The sequence below is a fragment of the Macrobrachium rosenbergii genome, chromosome 52 (genome assembly GCF_040412425.1).
Source record: "Macrobrachium rosenbergii isolate ZJJX-2024 chromosome 52, ASM4041242v1, whole genome shotgun sequence".
Taxonomy (NCBI): Eukaryota; Metazoa; Arthropoda; class Malacostraca; order Decapoda; family Palaemonidae; genus Macrobrachium; species Macrobrachium rosenbergii.
The window spans coordinates 18,860,964-18,876,493 of NC_089792.1; the positions used below are offsets into that span (position 1 = coordinate 18,860,964).

A 15,530-nucleotide genomic window follows, 5' to 3' on the forward strand; every position below is an offset into this window, starting at 1 on the left:
CAAAGTAAAATTAATTAGTCATTTGTTAGAAATAAATCAGATGCAAAAGGCACCTGGTTCCCCGCAAGCATTTCCATGCTACTAATAACGCTTTTCTAATTCGAAGTATGAAAATATGAGCAAATGCTCCCTTAAGAGGTCCATCGTCAATAAGAAATGCTGCAACAAAAATAACCTTCCTGGCGAAAACAACAACAAACTCGAAACAGGGTTAAAAAGTCAAAATATTCTCAGAATTTTAAGTCAAAACCAAAACAAAAATGTATGCGATTGCGTTAGCGTGGATTAATTAACATCAGGATTGGATACACTTGAAATTAAAACTATTAGATATAGAATTATTGCCACAAACAGTTTCAACTTTAAAGGAACATCAACCAGTGCAATCTCATATTCAACAATGCGGTATTTAGCAAGTAAGTAAAATGTTTTATCTTATTGCCAAAACTGTTTTCTTTTTAAAGCGGCTAAGCATTCCTCATCCTTTAATCAAAAACATTCTAGATTGGCGATACACCTTATAAATTTACAGCTCTTTTTCAGGCATATATTTGTAACTGTGATTTTATAGCCACAAAATAATATCATAATGGAACTTGAAAGGTTGTCAATCAGTCTAGTTATAATGGAAGCGTTCATTTCAAAAGCTAATCAATAAATCGTCACTGATAAAAACACGGAATTTCAGAATTTATTTCAGGTCTAACAGTCGAACATTTTGCAGGTACTTTTGTATCACCTGGTTCTGATGTTAAAAAGACTTGGCATACCGTCCTACTTCCAGATTAAAATCCTACCATGCCATTTGTTCCTTTCAAAAAGGACAAAGTACCTTTTTAGGCCCTACAATAAATTTTGGCCACATTACTCCTGAACAAAAACAGCATAAACAACGAAGGAGTCTTACAATAAAAAATAAGTAATTAATCCGTTCCAAGGCCATTCTTTCGCAGTTATAAGAACTTTGATTTAGCACTTGAGTTGTGGTAAGAGAGGACAAAAGACGGAGAGAGAGAGAGAGAGAGAGAGAGAGAGAGAGAGAGAGAGAGAGAGGGAGCTTAATTTGGGATATAGGGATGCTTACACCATATGTTATCTGGGTTATACCTCGATGACATTGGTACCTCAAGGACTGGATTAGCAAGTTCCCCACTGAACCACCTAATATTCCGTTCATTTTTCCTGCTAAGAATAAGACTTCACCTTGCACCAACTTATGGACACAACTCAAACACGCGCACGAGTTGATACGCGTGAATACCCGAGTGCAAACACACAGGTACACACACACACATAGACACAGATTATGTAATATACTAATATATGTATGTATGTAATATGTGTCTGTCTATATCTACCTATGTATATGTATTATTATAGTATATATATATATATATATATATATATATATATATATATATATATATATATATATATATATATATATATATATATATATATATATATATATATATATATATATATATATATATATATATATATATATAAGATATATATATATATATAGATGAGAGAGAGAGAGAGAGAGAGTGGGTTCCAACCAATTCCTTTTAATCATTCATCTTCAACAAAAACAGATGATAAATCCTCTTAAGAGCAGAATAATGCCTCTCATTATGGGATATTTCACGCATGTCGGGCGCTGTTAATATTATAGCACAGAGAATATATTATGGTCAGATTTTCCTTAATGCCGAGGGGAAAGTGGAGGGGATGTGTTATTTGCGATTGAAGAATACCACAAATTTATATTTGATGGATGTACAAAAATGTATGGCATTAGTGACGATACAGACACACGTATCAATCTATCTATCCATCTATCTCTCTATCTATCTATCTATCTATATCTATCTATATATACACACACATATATATATATATATATATATATATATATATATATATATATATATATATATATATATATATATATATATATATATATATAAACCATCTATATATAACCTAATGCTAAATGTGTATGTGTTTATAATATATATATATATATATATATATATATATATATATATATATATATATATATATATATATATATATATATATATATATATATATATGCAGTATATATGTGTATATATATATATATATATATATATATATATATATATACACACACACATATATACATATATTTATATGTAAACATATATTCATAAATATTAAGCTGCAGATATCGTTAGTATCGAATTCACTATAATTTGGGAATAACGTACACCCAAGGTGGCTTATAAGTGATAAGAGCTCCTTCGCCGACCGGAGTTCGAACCATACCTTTTATATGTAGGGCAGATGGTTCCTTAAAGCGCTTGGCTACCAGATTTCATCAAGGCTTTCAAGATAAGGTTGTTAACCTCACCTTGCAGCCCACTTCAGTTGACCAACTACGGTACGAGGTTGCATACCTAACTGTCTTCTTTGATCAACAGGTTGCTTACGAATTGTTCGCACGACCTTTGTTTTGGTGAGAAGGCAAACGCCGTAACCGCTAATTATCTAATTATCGCCTAATTACCGATTATATTAGTGCCAATTTTTTCCTTACTTGCAATCACCATAGTACTTATTCAACTAACGACTTCACATATTTACGCTTATTCACTGTAACATTAGTATCAGGGGAAATGTTTTTTTTTTGGGGGGGGACAATTTTGTTCTCATTGGACCTCAGGATATATATATATATATGTATATGTATATATATATATATATATATATATGTATATTATATTATATTATATACATATATATATAATATTTATGTATATATTGAATACATATACATATATATGTATGTATATATATATGAATATGTATATAATGACCCACTGACACAAGATGATAATAATCACTATTGGATTTTTTGTCTTTAATTTTTACTGTTAGTGCTTTGTCGTATAATTAATTCAGTTACGTCGATTTTTACTGGTAATGTTGATATTCAAATATCTGTAAGCGTTCTTCCCGCTTAACGTAATATTTGTTTCTTTACATGCCCGTATCTTGTTGATTATGATGTCTGGCATTCTTTTGTTATACATTCAAAAGGATACGTCACCAACACCACATACACAAACCGTCTACCTAGAAGAAATTCCTATCTTCGGGAATTTCTGCATTGAAATATTTATATTCTGTAGCTCGAAAGTTGACTTCTGAATTGAAAACAAGCTTTATACATTTTCCACACCAGAGTAAAGTCATGTAGTATTCACAGCATTGCCAGGAAAGAATTACAATGGTGAAAGTAATTACCCCTAAATTAGTTCCACCTATCAATTTCAGTAGCAGTAATATAATTTTCAAACTAGCATGAACAATATTTTTTTATGGTGAGAGTGTTTGAGAGAGAATATCAAACGGAAAAATGGAAGGAAAGGATGACTGAGAATATCTAAATGAATTCATTTGAACAATACTTGGCGTACTGTAATTATCTTGGCGTATCATTTGGAAAACGTTGAAGGCGTAATTAGGTAATTACAGCTTACACTCTCGCAATATTCACGGTATTTAAACAAATTATCTTGCATTAAATCTCTTTTGTCTTTTATGGAAGGGCGGGGGGGCGGCAGGGGTGGGACGGTTTTGGTCAGGATGCCTCACTGGTGGAAAATACAAAATCATAAATGTTCTGAAGATTATAATTTCTCGAATATTTTCCCTTCGCTTTAACTCTGGGCGGGACCAAGAACAAACAAGAAAAAAATGCGCCCTAGTTTCTTCGGCGGAATCGAGTTTTCTGTACAGCTTGTAATGAAGTCCACCGAAAACATATCTATCTTTCGGTGGTATCGATATAAAGCTGCATGAGCCGCGTCCCATGAAACTGTCAGCCGGCCTTGGTGGCCTGTGTTGTTGCGTTGCCAGAAGCACGATCATTGCTAGCTTTAACCTTAAATAAAATAAAAACTGCTTAGGCTAGAGGGCTGCAACATGGTATGTTTGATGGTTGGAGGGTGGATGATCAACATACCAATTTGCAGCCCTCTAGCCTCCGTAGTTTTTAAGATCTGAGAACGGACAGAAAAATACAGACAGAAAAAGTGCGGACGACAAACAAAGCCGGCACAATAGTTTTTCTTTTCAGAAACCTAAAAAGCAGAAACCTATTTCAAAGTTTTTTTTTCAACATTCATCCAGCAAGAAACCTGAAATGCCATGAATCCTCTGAAAACCAGTTCAAACTGGTCACTAAATTTAAAGATGACCCATAAATTAAGACCTTTCAACTCGCTCCTAACGGTAAGGTTGGAGACAAAATTCAGTGCAATGAAATATATGTATTGCGCTAAATGTCTTATTACTAGATAAATATAAGGAAACCTGAAACTTCAGTCATTCATTTAAGATTTCGAAGTTCAAACCTGTAATTTAAAAAAAAAAAAAAAAGAACATATGGCAGATATCTTGTTTCTATAAGCTTGAGAGTAGCTTTCCAAAACAGAATTTTAAGAGATCACGTCAAAGCTTTTTCCACTCAAAAGCGAGTTAACAAATACAAATATTCACTTTTTCACAACAGATACCCGTCAGTAGATAGAGCAGATGTATTAGAGGTCTTCCAGCCTTCAGTTACTGACAAACAAATGGTTAAGCCAGGTTACGTAAAGAAGCTAAGCCGAGGACCCACCCCAGACCACCCACCCACTCCTTTCCTTTCTAGAGACCTTGGTCTGACTGTGCGAAACTAATCGTCCCCCGTGTAACTATTCTACTCATAGCCCCCATTCATAGGTATACATACATACATTTCAGGTATGCATACATATATATATACATATATATGCATATATATATATATATATATATATACGTACACATATATATATATGTATATATATATATATATATATATATATATATATATATATATATATATATATATATATATATATATATATATATATATATATATATATATATATATATTTAGCTTACACTGAAGACACCTTTCTTTCCACATTACTCATTCAAATCATATTTGTTCATGCTAGTAGAGTAAGCTATTCTGCAAAGAAAATCTCTGTGTACCACTTCAGAATATTGCAATAAGATCTCCAGCATTAACGGAACGTTTTAGATAGTTTGTAACAAAAGCGTTTTTGGTATTGATTTGCATACTCATGAGAACTGCTTAAACAGTTTTGAATGCAAATTGATTTATTTTCCTTTTTATTCAATAAAATCACCATGTTAAGATGTAGATGTTCTTCCTTATTTGCCTACCGTCAATGCTAAACCATGCATCTCGACGTCTCGTAGCTTTCTTTTTTTATTTTTGTATGGGAAAAGGTTTCATAACTGCTTTCATCGCTTGCAGGTAGGTTGCCTTGATATTGCAGAGCAAAATAAAAACTTTCATTTACCCAGCAACATTACCTTACTTATTTCAATAATTTTTTATGCCCGGGTCGCCATGACATTATAATACTTCCTCGTCTGTTTCTTTCCTGTTCATAAATTAAACCATAGGTTCGCAAAAAACAGGTGTTCTGCCAAGTCCGTCCAATAACAAGCCTGGTCTAGCCAGGTAATGTGAGATAAGTGGACGTTAATCATTCTTACGTAGACATTACTATAGAGAAGAAAGAGGGGTTAATGACGATGGTTTTTGTCCGTATGTTGAAATCAAGACACTTCTCTTCTGATGTTCCGGGTAATTTGTTGTTTTAGCCATTATGGACACACGGTCTATCTCCAAATGATTCATCGAACATTTACTGTAAAGGGATTTATCTATGAATGATTATAGAAGAGTGAGTATTTGGCTTCTTGTGAATGTTTGTTGATAATGTTTTTATCAGACTCCGTCTGTGAACTTTTATCGAAACAGAAAAATTCAAAGCTGTCTGTATAATTTTAACGAAAGTATTTTCGTGTAGCTATTCAGTGAGATAATTTTTTTTATGCTCTTCTACTAATCCACAAATTATAGAGATTTTGTCTAATTTTACTTGAAAAATAATTTATTGCGTCAGTTTTAAATTCATGATTAAGTCATTAACCATATTTTGTAGGTTTCGGAGAAGCATCAAAAGAGATGTCCTGCACATGGACTGGTTTACATGACGGCGTTCGCATTCCAGGCTAATCAGTAGGCTACAGCCTGAATAAATTATGATTCACCCCACCCATTAACTGTAGCTCTGTGTACTAAACTTCTAAAGGACAGAAGCAAATGGGTGACAGATAACCGCCAGGTGAAAAGTACCACTTTCATGGACAAGTTCTACTTTTATTATTAGTTATCTGAATTATCTAAAAAAAATTTTAAAACTTAGTATGGATCAATCGATTAATATGTTCCCTAATGAGTGGATGACAGTAACGGTGGAAAGAAGCCTGAAAAAATTATAGTAATTAAACAAGTAAAAAAATTCTCCGAAGTTTCTTCGGCGCAATCGAGTTTTCTGTACAGCTTATAATCAAGGCCACCGAAAATAGATCTATCTTCAGTGGTCTCGGTATAATGACGTATGAGCCGCGGCTCATTGAAACATTAAACACGGCCTGGTGGTGGCCTGTCCTATATCGTTGCCAGGCGCACGATTATGGCTAACTTTAACCTTAAATAAAAATAAAAACTACTGAGGCAAGCGGGCTGCAATTTGGTATATTTGATGATTGGAAGGGTGGGTGATCAACCTACCAATTTGCAGCCCTCTAGCCCCAGCAGTTTTTAAGACCTGAGGGCGGACAGAGAAAGTGCGGACAGAAAAAAGTGCGGACGGACAGACAAAGCCGGCACAATAGTTTTCTTCTCAGAAAACTAAAAGCTGGTTCAGTATCTGAACTGTTTTAAAATTTGGTCCGGAAAATACACGAAATCGACCAAAATTCTCGAATATGATAAAGCAACAGGAAGAGACGAACTACTACTAAATTTTCTCAAACCCGTGGAAGACGTGAAACAGGGTGACGATAGATATGGGACAATAGTTAAAAAGGATGTGGCAGAGAATAGTTGTTGGGATCCAGGAAAGTCAGTTGAAGTTAGTTCCTTTGAGACTTAGGATTAAGACCTATAAAACAGTGATCAGACCAGTGCCGCTGTCTGGTGCAGAAATGTGAGAAAAGAGCAGCAAGGAAAGGAAAAATAAATGAGGGAGCCTTGGAAAGGGCAGAGATGAGAATGCTGAGCTGGATCCTTGGAGTGTCATTGTTGGGAAGAACTGAGATGAACAAATCAGAAAAAGGGTGGGTATTTTTTTAAATAAAGCCAAGGAAAGTAGGATAAGGTGGTATGGTCATGTGGTTCTCAGGGCTGGGGATGTTCTTGTTAAGGAAGTGTATGATATAACCGTGGAGGGTAGAAGAAACAGATGTAGGCAGAGACTTATGTGGATTGACGTTGTAGAAAGAGACATGAAATCGCAGATGCCCAAAAGATGAAATTTTGTGGAGAAAGGAGACTAGAGCGGCCTACCCCATAGGAAGATGTGATAAAGGTCGAAAGAAGAAGAAGAAGAAGAAGAAGAAGAAGAAGAAGAAGAAGAAGAAGAAGAAGAAGAAGACAAGTCAGATGAACAGAACGTGTTTCTCGAAAAGAAATATGAAATACTGTTGTATTTAATGGCTGAGAGTAGCTCATAGTTTATAAGAAACCAGAAATACCTACTTATTGAAATACCATAAATGCTTATTGTTTCCTTGAGAGAACATATGCTAATTAGAACCACATAAATTTCTATGTGAATGTTCGTTTCCTTGAAGGGGTGGAGCCAAGACTTGAGAACAACATATGCTAATTAGAGTCATTATATGATATGGAGATAAATTTCCTCTCTTTTACATCAGACAGCAACTGTTACTGAATTCAAATGAGCAACAATCGTCAAAAGATGACTGCTGACATGGTTTTCAGGGTCATGGATTTGGTTTACCTCGAGCTAAGAAATTTTCAGTGACGTACAGCCCTCTAGCCTCAGTATGGTGTACAGCAACGAAAGGATAGGCTCGACTGAGCCCTGCCAAAGGAACTTTCGGCGCATTTTTCGTACAGCGTTATATGGTGTACAGAAAACTCAATTGCTATTTTTTTGCTTCTGATAACCAAATGTTAAATGATGCCAGGACTTCGAATTATCGATATGTGACTTGTTTTTCGGGAGCCACTGCTGTTAGCGTTTCTTACAAGGGATATAAAAAATTCTCTAGAAAATCCCGTTTTCATGGCTAACGAGTAGTGAAAGATTATCTAAGTCATTCCAAATCCTGTGGCAAACTGGGATGTGTTTTGTTGTCAACTTTTATCATCTTGACGCCAAGGTGGCCCATATTTTTCTGCTATGGTGTAAAAACGGAGGTCCCGCATATTGGGTAAGGTAATAGTAGACAAGCATGACCTTACACCACTACAATTTAGCCATCATAATGTCTGCTCGATGCGTATTTTGTCGGTAAAATGTTAAAAGAAGACAGATAATTTGTCCATATGAGGACGAAATATAGCTCTGTGGATCATGTCTGACATCTGCGAAATTCCTGAATTTGCAAGAGCTCGTTGACCATTTCTTTCGTCTATGCGCCAATGTCTGTTGCTATGTACATTGCATAAACGTAACTTATACTAATAAACTACAAGTTATATCAACTTGTGTGTTATCAATAGTCCCTTTGTTCCGTAAACTCGTGGTCACTAGCTTAACTTCTCATTATCTAGAACGTCAGTGTTTAAAATGGATTATAATGCAATAACGGAAAACTTCTCGGCTGGTTTCCTAAGGAATCGTAAAACAAACTAAACTGTTAATGCTACTGACTAAGAACAAATACTTTTAATTGAAGTTCTTCCATGCAACTTAATCACTTCCAATTCCCGCATGCACAAATAAATTTATTAAGGAACTGAGGAAAGATATTTTCTAGAAAACGATACTTTCGATTGCATTTGACATGGTAATAATAATAACAATAACAGAATTGATAATCATAATGGCAATAATAACCAAAAATAACAATGATGGTGTGATTTAAAGTTGTTATTCCACCATTGCAAAGACCATATCAACATCAGTAGCTGCAGTTATATAATGATAAGAATGGTGATGAATATGATAGTGACGATTATGGAGAATAATATAAAGACGTGGATATTATTTCTTAGCTCATTGTTCACAAAGTATTCTTGCAAATACAAAAGCAATGTAATAAAAATTCATATGCCTATACTCCCGCACGAATACATACACACCTACACACATGTATACATACAGTATATATATACATATGTATATAAAACATATATATATATATATATATATATATATATATATATATACATATATATATATAATCTATATATACATATGTAAAAATCTGTTGTATATATATACATATAATCTATATACATATGTATATAAAACACACTGTCTGCACCACACACACATATATTCAGCTATATATATATATATATATATATATATTATATATATATATATATATATATATATGCTCCAACATCTTTCTTAGGCAGAAATGGGTCTGTTGTTCATGATTTTAGATGAAAATATAACTGTTATTTCTCATCCAATGAGCATGGCTGTTTAAAAATACATACTATACTCATATCTTCAGCTGATAACTATGACTAATACAAATCCAATCCTTATTAATTTATCTAATCAGGTGAGTAGCGTATGTGTGCTCCAATATCTTTCCGAAGAGAAATGCCATTGTCAGTAAGATGACCTTTTAGATGAGCTATAAGTGTATGTTCCCTTGTAACACAAAGAAGCAACTTTTGTGAAGTGGTTTAAAAATACATATATAATTCTATAAATTATCCAAAACCGAGAACTATATTCAATTCAAATATAATCAAATATTCAGCGACTTAGAAGATAAAAAGACTCCAGTATTTGAAGCTTAGTATTCAAGAAACAGAAGGAAGTGTATATGAAGTTCCATTCAGCTTAAATGAACGCCTGGATCATGATTTACTATGAAACATTAGCGGTCTGCCGAGCCTATTTCTCATCTCTATAGGGTTCCTTTAGGGTGAATTTTACGCCTGATATGCCGACGGTCAATAAACACTCACTTACCGACTTGAAAGATGGGATGGGACGTTACAAAGAAAATGAACAACAGGTTCCAGTATATGATTTATCATATATAAAAAAAAAAACGGCAGGATATGAGCCAATCACCGCAGCAGTTGAAGAACAACATCTTTCGTCACCGATATAAATCAAAGGAAGTTGTTTGTCATCTAGGCTACAAGAGAATGATTTACTGGATGTATAGCAGAGGGTTCTGAAGGTATTCTCACCTCAAGAGGGATAATCCCATCTGAAATTCTATGATATCAAAGGAAGAAAATAGTGACAAACACTTTACAGACTGAGAACAGAAAAGGAAATATTGACCAATGGTTATTTAATTTCATTTGTTTCTAATGGAAGACCGTATTAGTCACATTTTCCTTCTCATTCTTGTAACTGTTTTTTTCCTCTGCTTGTTACTCAAATAACATGACAATTTTTCAAATGAGCAAGCATCTGGTCCTACAAGAATGCGGACGACATAGTTCTCGCCTCCTTACCCTAATCTTCTTAATCCTATTCAGACGTGATGGCCTCGAGACCTACAAGTAAGCCAGCTAACTCGGCAAATGTTAATTCGAACAACAAGCAAGCTGTTTTGCCTCCACCAGTCTGCAATCGCTTGCATCTGCAAGCAAGCTAGCAAACAATACTAGACGGCAAACAGCAGGTACCAAAAAGAAGAGCAAACTGAAACCGAGTCTCGACCCCATATGATAGCAGCCTCCCACGACGATGGTTTTCTTGTAGTAAGGGCGTGGCATCTGATTGCTAAGGCGATGGGTGTGTCCACAGTATTGAAGCTTGGGACTGAGGAAGTCTAGGGACGGGAGGGTATGCACTCAAGGATCTTTGAGGCCATAGGAACAGATACCCAGGTATAAATATAGGGTCAGACGATTGTGGGCAACATTAGCGCAAGGGGAGGTGGTCAGTGCCCAAGTTGTAGCGGTCAGGAATACGAGATCATGAAGTTCGTTGTAAGTAACACAAAGCAAAGTTCATGAAAGTTTCCAAGTTAACATTTCTCTGGATACAGGAATATAATCATTAGCAGTATTTATAAGACATCTTGGGATTATGCTACTCACAAAAGCCTTTAATTTATATAGGTACACATTTCCCAATTGTTTAATTTGTACCGTTGGAAGTCTGTACTTTTTCTAAAACAGAATATCTCTCCTACATTTTATTCTATATTCATCTTCGTAAAATTTTCTCATTTTTATAAAGGAGAACAACAGCTAAATTATCTTTTGAATATACTTTCATTTAATATCTTTTAGTCATATTCTTAACCTTATACGAGTATGCTGGCTTCTGTATAATGTATCTCATAAAATATTAATCTTTTCTTATCACAAAACCCCAGTCTTGGAGGCATAAATGTTTTCTGTTGTTCTTAGTGAGAGAGAGAGAGAGAGAGAGAGAGAGAGAGAGAGAGAGAGAGAGAGAGAGAGAGAGAGTGTTTCGTATTATTTCAAACAAATCGTAGAAAAAGATTATTCAGGTAAATGCCTGACTCGGATAAAAAAACTAGGTCACTTTGCATTGAGAGTGATGGTATTCATAAGCATACAGTACAAATGTGTTCATGTTGTTTTATATATATATATATATATATATATATATATATATATATATATATATATATATATATATATGTGTGTGTGTGTGTGTGTGTGTGTGTGTGTGTGTGTTGCGTAAGTGGATACCCATACAACAATACACAGAGATATGTAATCATGAATGTTAACTAGGCTCTCTCCCTTCAAACAGAATTAAGCTTCAGAGTCTGTTGATCAGTTTTCTAAATGATATAAGGCATACGTATAGTAAAGTCTGCTATTAGGTTACTATATATGAATATATATACTGTACATATACATATATATATATATATATAGATATATATATATATATATATATATATATATGTGTGTGTGTGTGTGTGTGTATATATATATACTGTATATATATATACATATATATAATGTATATATATATATATTATATGTATATGTATGTGTGAAGGGAACATCGGGCTTTTCACACTTAGAAGTTCATTCGAGTTCAAGAATTCCTTCAGGGCGAGCAATAACTTCTTTTTACCGTATTTACTCTCTCAACCCCAAGCTTTGATGACTGCTAAATCGTACCGGAAGCAATTTTTCACTCTGTCGGTTAATTAACAATAACGATTTAATATTTCAAAAGTTAAATGTGAAGTTACTGAAAAGTTGCGTTCATCAGTATGCATCTGACCTTATTTGAGAAAAGCTCAATCACTTGTGTTTTTCCCACACCCGGTAGATATAATAAATTTTCTAAGTATTTCCACAACATATCCTACTTGTATGTGTATCACTAACTAGAATGAGTTAGCAGAGACCTTATATATAAGGTCCCTGGTATTAGTGTCCAGTTTTCTTGTCTTATATAATCTTCATGAGGCTCTGTTTTTTGCTGTTTTCTTTTATCATATATATGTATTTTATTCTCTGGTGGCTTGCAGTTGCCCTCTTAGCTTGTTCTCTGTGAATATGTGCAAACCATGAACAATAACAGAAAAAGTTAATTATCAGTTGGGCTTTTATTTCTTGTCTTGTACTAAATGTCATATCAAGCGTTAAAACAATTGGAGTCCACGAGCGTATTCCTTACATTATCACATTTGCTACCTGGATTTCACTTCTTCTGAATAACTTCTGTCTTATCAATTAATTACGATCTTAACAGCATTAACTGCTTATTCCACAGGTGCTAGCATTAGCCGCTGTGGCAGGAGTGGGACGCACGTTCAAGCGGATACGTGCACCCAGCCGGCAACATAGGAGAGTCAGGCATCGTGAGAAATGATGGAACGACCGAAATCTTCACCCCCGAGTTCGCCCACGACATCTTGATGATCGGACCCGCTGGCATCATCACCAAGTCTGGCAGGAACGTGCAGCTTACAGAAGACCTGCGCTTGGTAGTCCCAACTCGCGCCAAGCGATCTCCAACAGGTTACAAAGACTCAAGAGGTACCATCGGCACTGCTGGCATCCATCGCCCTGACGGGTCCACCGAGCTGTTCACCCACGACTTTGCCCACGACATCCTGCTCATAGGACCAGCTGGAATCGTCACGAAGTCTGGCAGGAACATTCAGATCTCAGAGGACTTGCGTCTTGTAGTCCCAGGCCTCCCAGCAACGCCATCTCGCAAGAAGAGGTCTCCCACAAGCTACAAGGACTCCAGAGGTATCATCGGCACTGCTGGTATCCTTAGAAAGGATGGATCTACAGAGCTGTTTACCCACGAATTTGCTCACGACATCCTGCTCATTGGGCCTGCTGGAATCATCACCAAATCCGGTAGAAATCTCCAGCTCACAGACGACTTTCGTTTAGTGACACCCGTTCTGTCATAATTACCAGCTGAGAATAGTGTCCACTTCAGCTCAAACAGTCTTTCAACATGAACTCCTGGACAGGCACAGTGTCGCCTTTTGCTCAGATTCCACAAAGCTTTCCTTCTCAGAACTGACGTGATCATTCGACCGAGTTCAACAATGCTCTGACCATCAAACCTAGCTTAAAATCTTACTTTTTGTTCTTTTCTCCAAACGTGTCGTATTTGGTCCTGCACCAGTCTGTGTTCCTCGCTCTGGACAGTTAGACAAAAAAATTTTATATTCTAGTTTTTTCTCATCAAAATTCATAATTTTCATCATCAAATACATTTTTCTCTCCGACCTATGTGACTTTTTAGATGTGACTAAATGATTGCAGTTTTGAATAAAGTGATATGAATTCCTTATTTTCTAGTGTTTTTAACATATTCTGTTCTGTAAATAACTTTTGTTACTATCACTAAAACCGGTAACACACGAAACTGCAAAGAAGTTTGCATAATGTCCCAGTGTATGATGAAGTGATATTGGGACATGAAATCTTGGCTCATAATATTGTCATGAATCCAGTTTTTCCTCTTTTTTAACTTTATATTTCGGCATACGAGTATATGCCACTAATCACACAATCAAATCAAGTCTTTGCTTCCTTGAAAATAAAATCCCTATTCATTATTTTTGTTACTGTCATTTTCTCAGGAAACAAATACGCCAGAATTTGCAAGAATAATGACGACGGTATGCCAGTACAACAAAACAACGTGGCGTTTATTCCAAAAGAGTCATCATCCATGACAACTAAATGGCTGACTAAATTCCGCCAGTGATTGCGCATTCAACCACTGAAAAGTAATTGACACAGAAGAATTAGTAACTGTACAGTTAATGGCGTGGTAAAACTAATTATTTTCGAAAAGCAACTGAAGTTCGCTACTTCGTGAGCTTTCCAGTATAATGCAACAAGAGATAAATGTGTCTTAGTTTTGCAAAATGTGGAAAAAATCACAAGGTATCGAATATTCTAGTTTTATTTGTTGCATGATACCAAAACACCTTTCCCACGAGCCGAGTCATTGAAATGTATGATTCTGTTGGTGGGTTCCTTTAGATCATTCTGGTTATCTGGTCCATGTTCACTATCAGTAATCAGGCGGTATGAAGTTTCTTCAATCGTTTATGTATCACAAGTTTGTCCTCAGTGCTTTATCTTGGTATATCTTGTGCTTCAGCTGATCAGCATTTTCATTTATTCATTGCTGGGCTAAAACTGTCTGATGTGACATCACCAGATAGTCCACTTGAAATATTCTTACAGTGACAATGCAAGTCCTGAACTCCTCGGTGAGGATTGCAGGAAATCCATGATGGTCCTTCTCTCATTGAGGTCCACAACTTACTCTGTGGTAACAGGTACCATGATTCAATATTGGTGAACTGAAGGTTGTATTTCCTTTAGCAAAGTCTTTGTTGTTATTCTTTTTGTTTGGTTTCATTATGCTTAATACAATGATGAAGGAAGTTGACACTCATGCAGGTGTCCGTTGGGTAAGTATTATTTGTCTAACTTCATAAGTCTATACTGCATTAGAAATTGTAGTAACGCTGCATGGGTAGCTAAACATTCTAAGAGAACGTTCGAAAGTTTGAATAAATTGTTCAACAACTCCATTAGTCCTAAGATGGTACAGCATTCTTTGTACCAAAAACCAACGCTGGAATTCTTCTGACTGTGAGATGTAGTGCTGTCCTTTACAGAAGTCTGCAATGCCTTGTTCTGACAGACATATCTCAGTTTATTGACGCTGAATTTCTCGCATGAATACATGGCACCTTGCACGAGAGTTAATCAGAACGAGTAAGTTGTTTCATGTAAAGTTAAGAGCATAATCCAGATGTAGGTGACTCAAGAGGTTTTTCTGGTAATATCTATGCATGTTTGACTTACTTAGCTGGCACCTCTAGGCAAAGGTGGCACATGTCCAAATTATCTGTGTTTATTTCAGACCAATCTCAAACTTCTCCATCTCCCACCACATTTTCTA

At 35.4% G+C, this 15,530-nt stretch overlaps 1 protein-coding gene across 1 annotated transcript; it reads left to right on the forward strand.

The window, feature by feature from the left end:
• Positions 1 to 10,970: 10,970 nt before the first annotated feature.
• Positions 10,971 to 13,895, forward strand: LOC136833902 (cuticle protein CP1158-like). Its single transcript, XM_067096193.1, has 2 exons — positions 10,971 to 11,071; positions 12,852 to 13,895. Exon 2 carries the CDS (start codon positions 12,997 to 12,999, stop codon positions 13,504 to 13,506), a length of 510 nt encoding a protein of 169 aa, XP_066952294.1. The 5' UTR covers positions 10,971 to 11,071; positions 12,852 to 12,996; the 3' UTR covers positions 13,507 to 13,895.
• Positions 13,896 to 15,530: the final 1,635 nt, after the last annotated feature.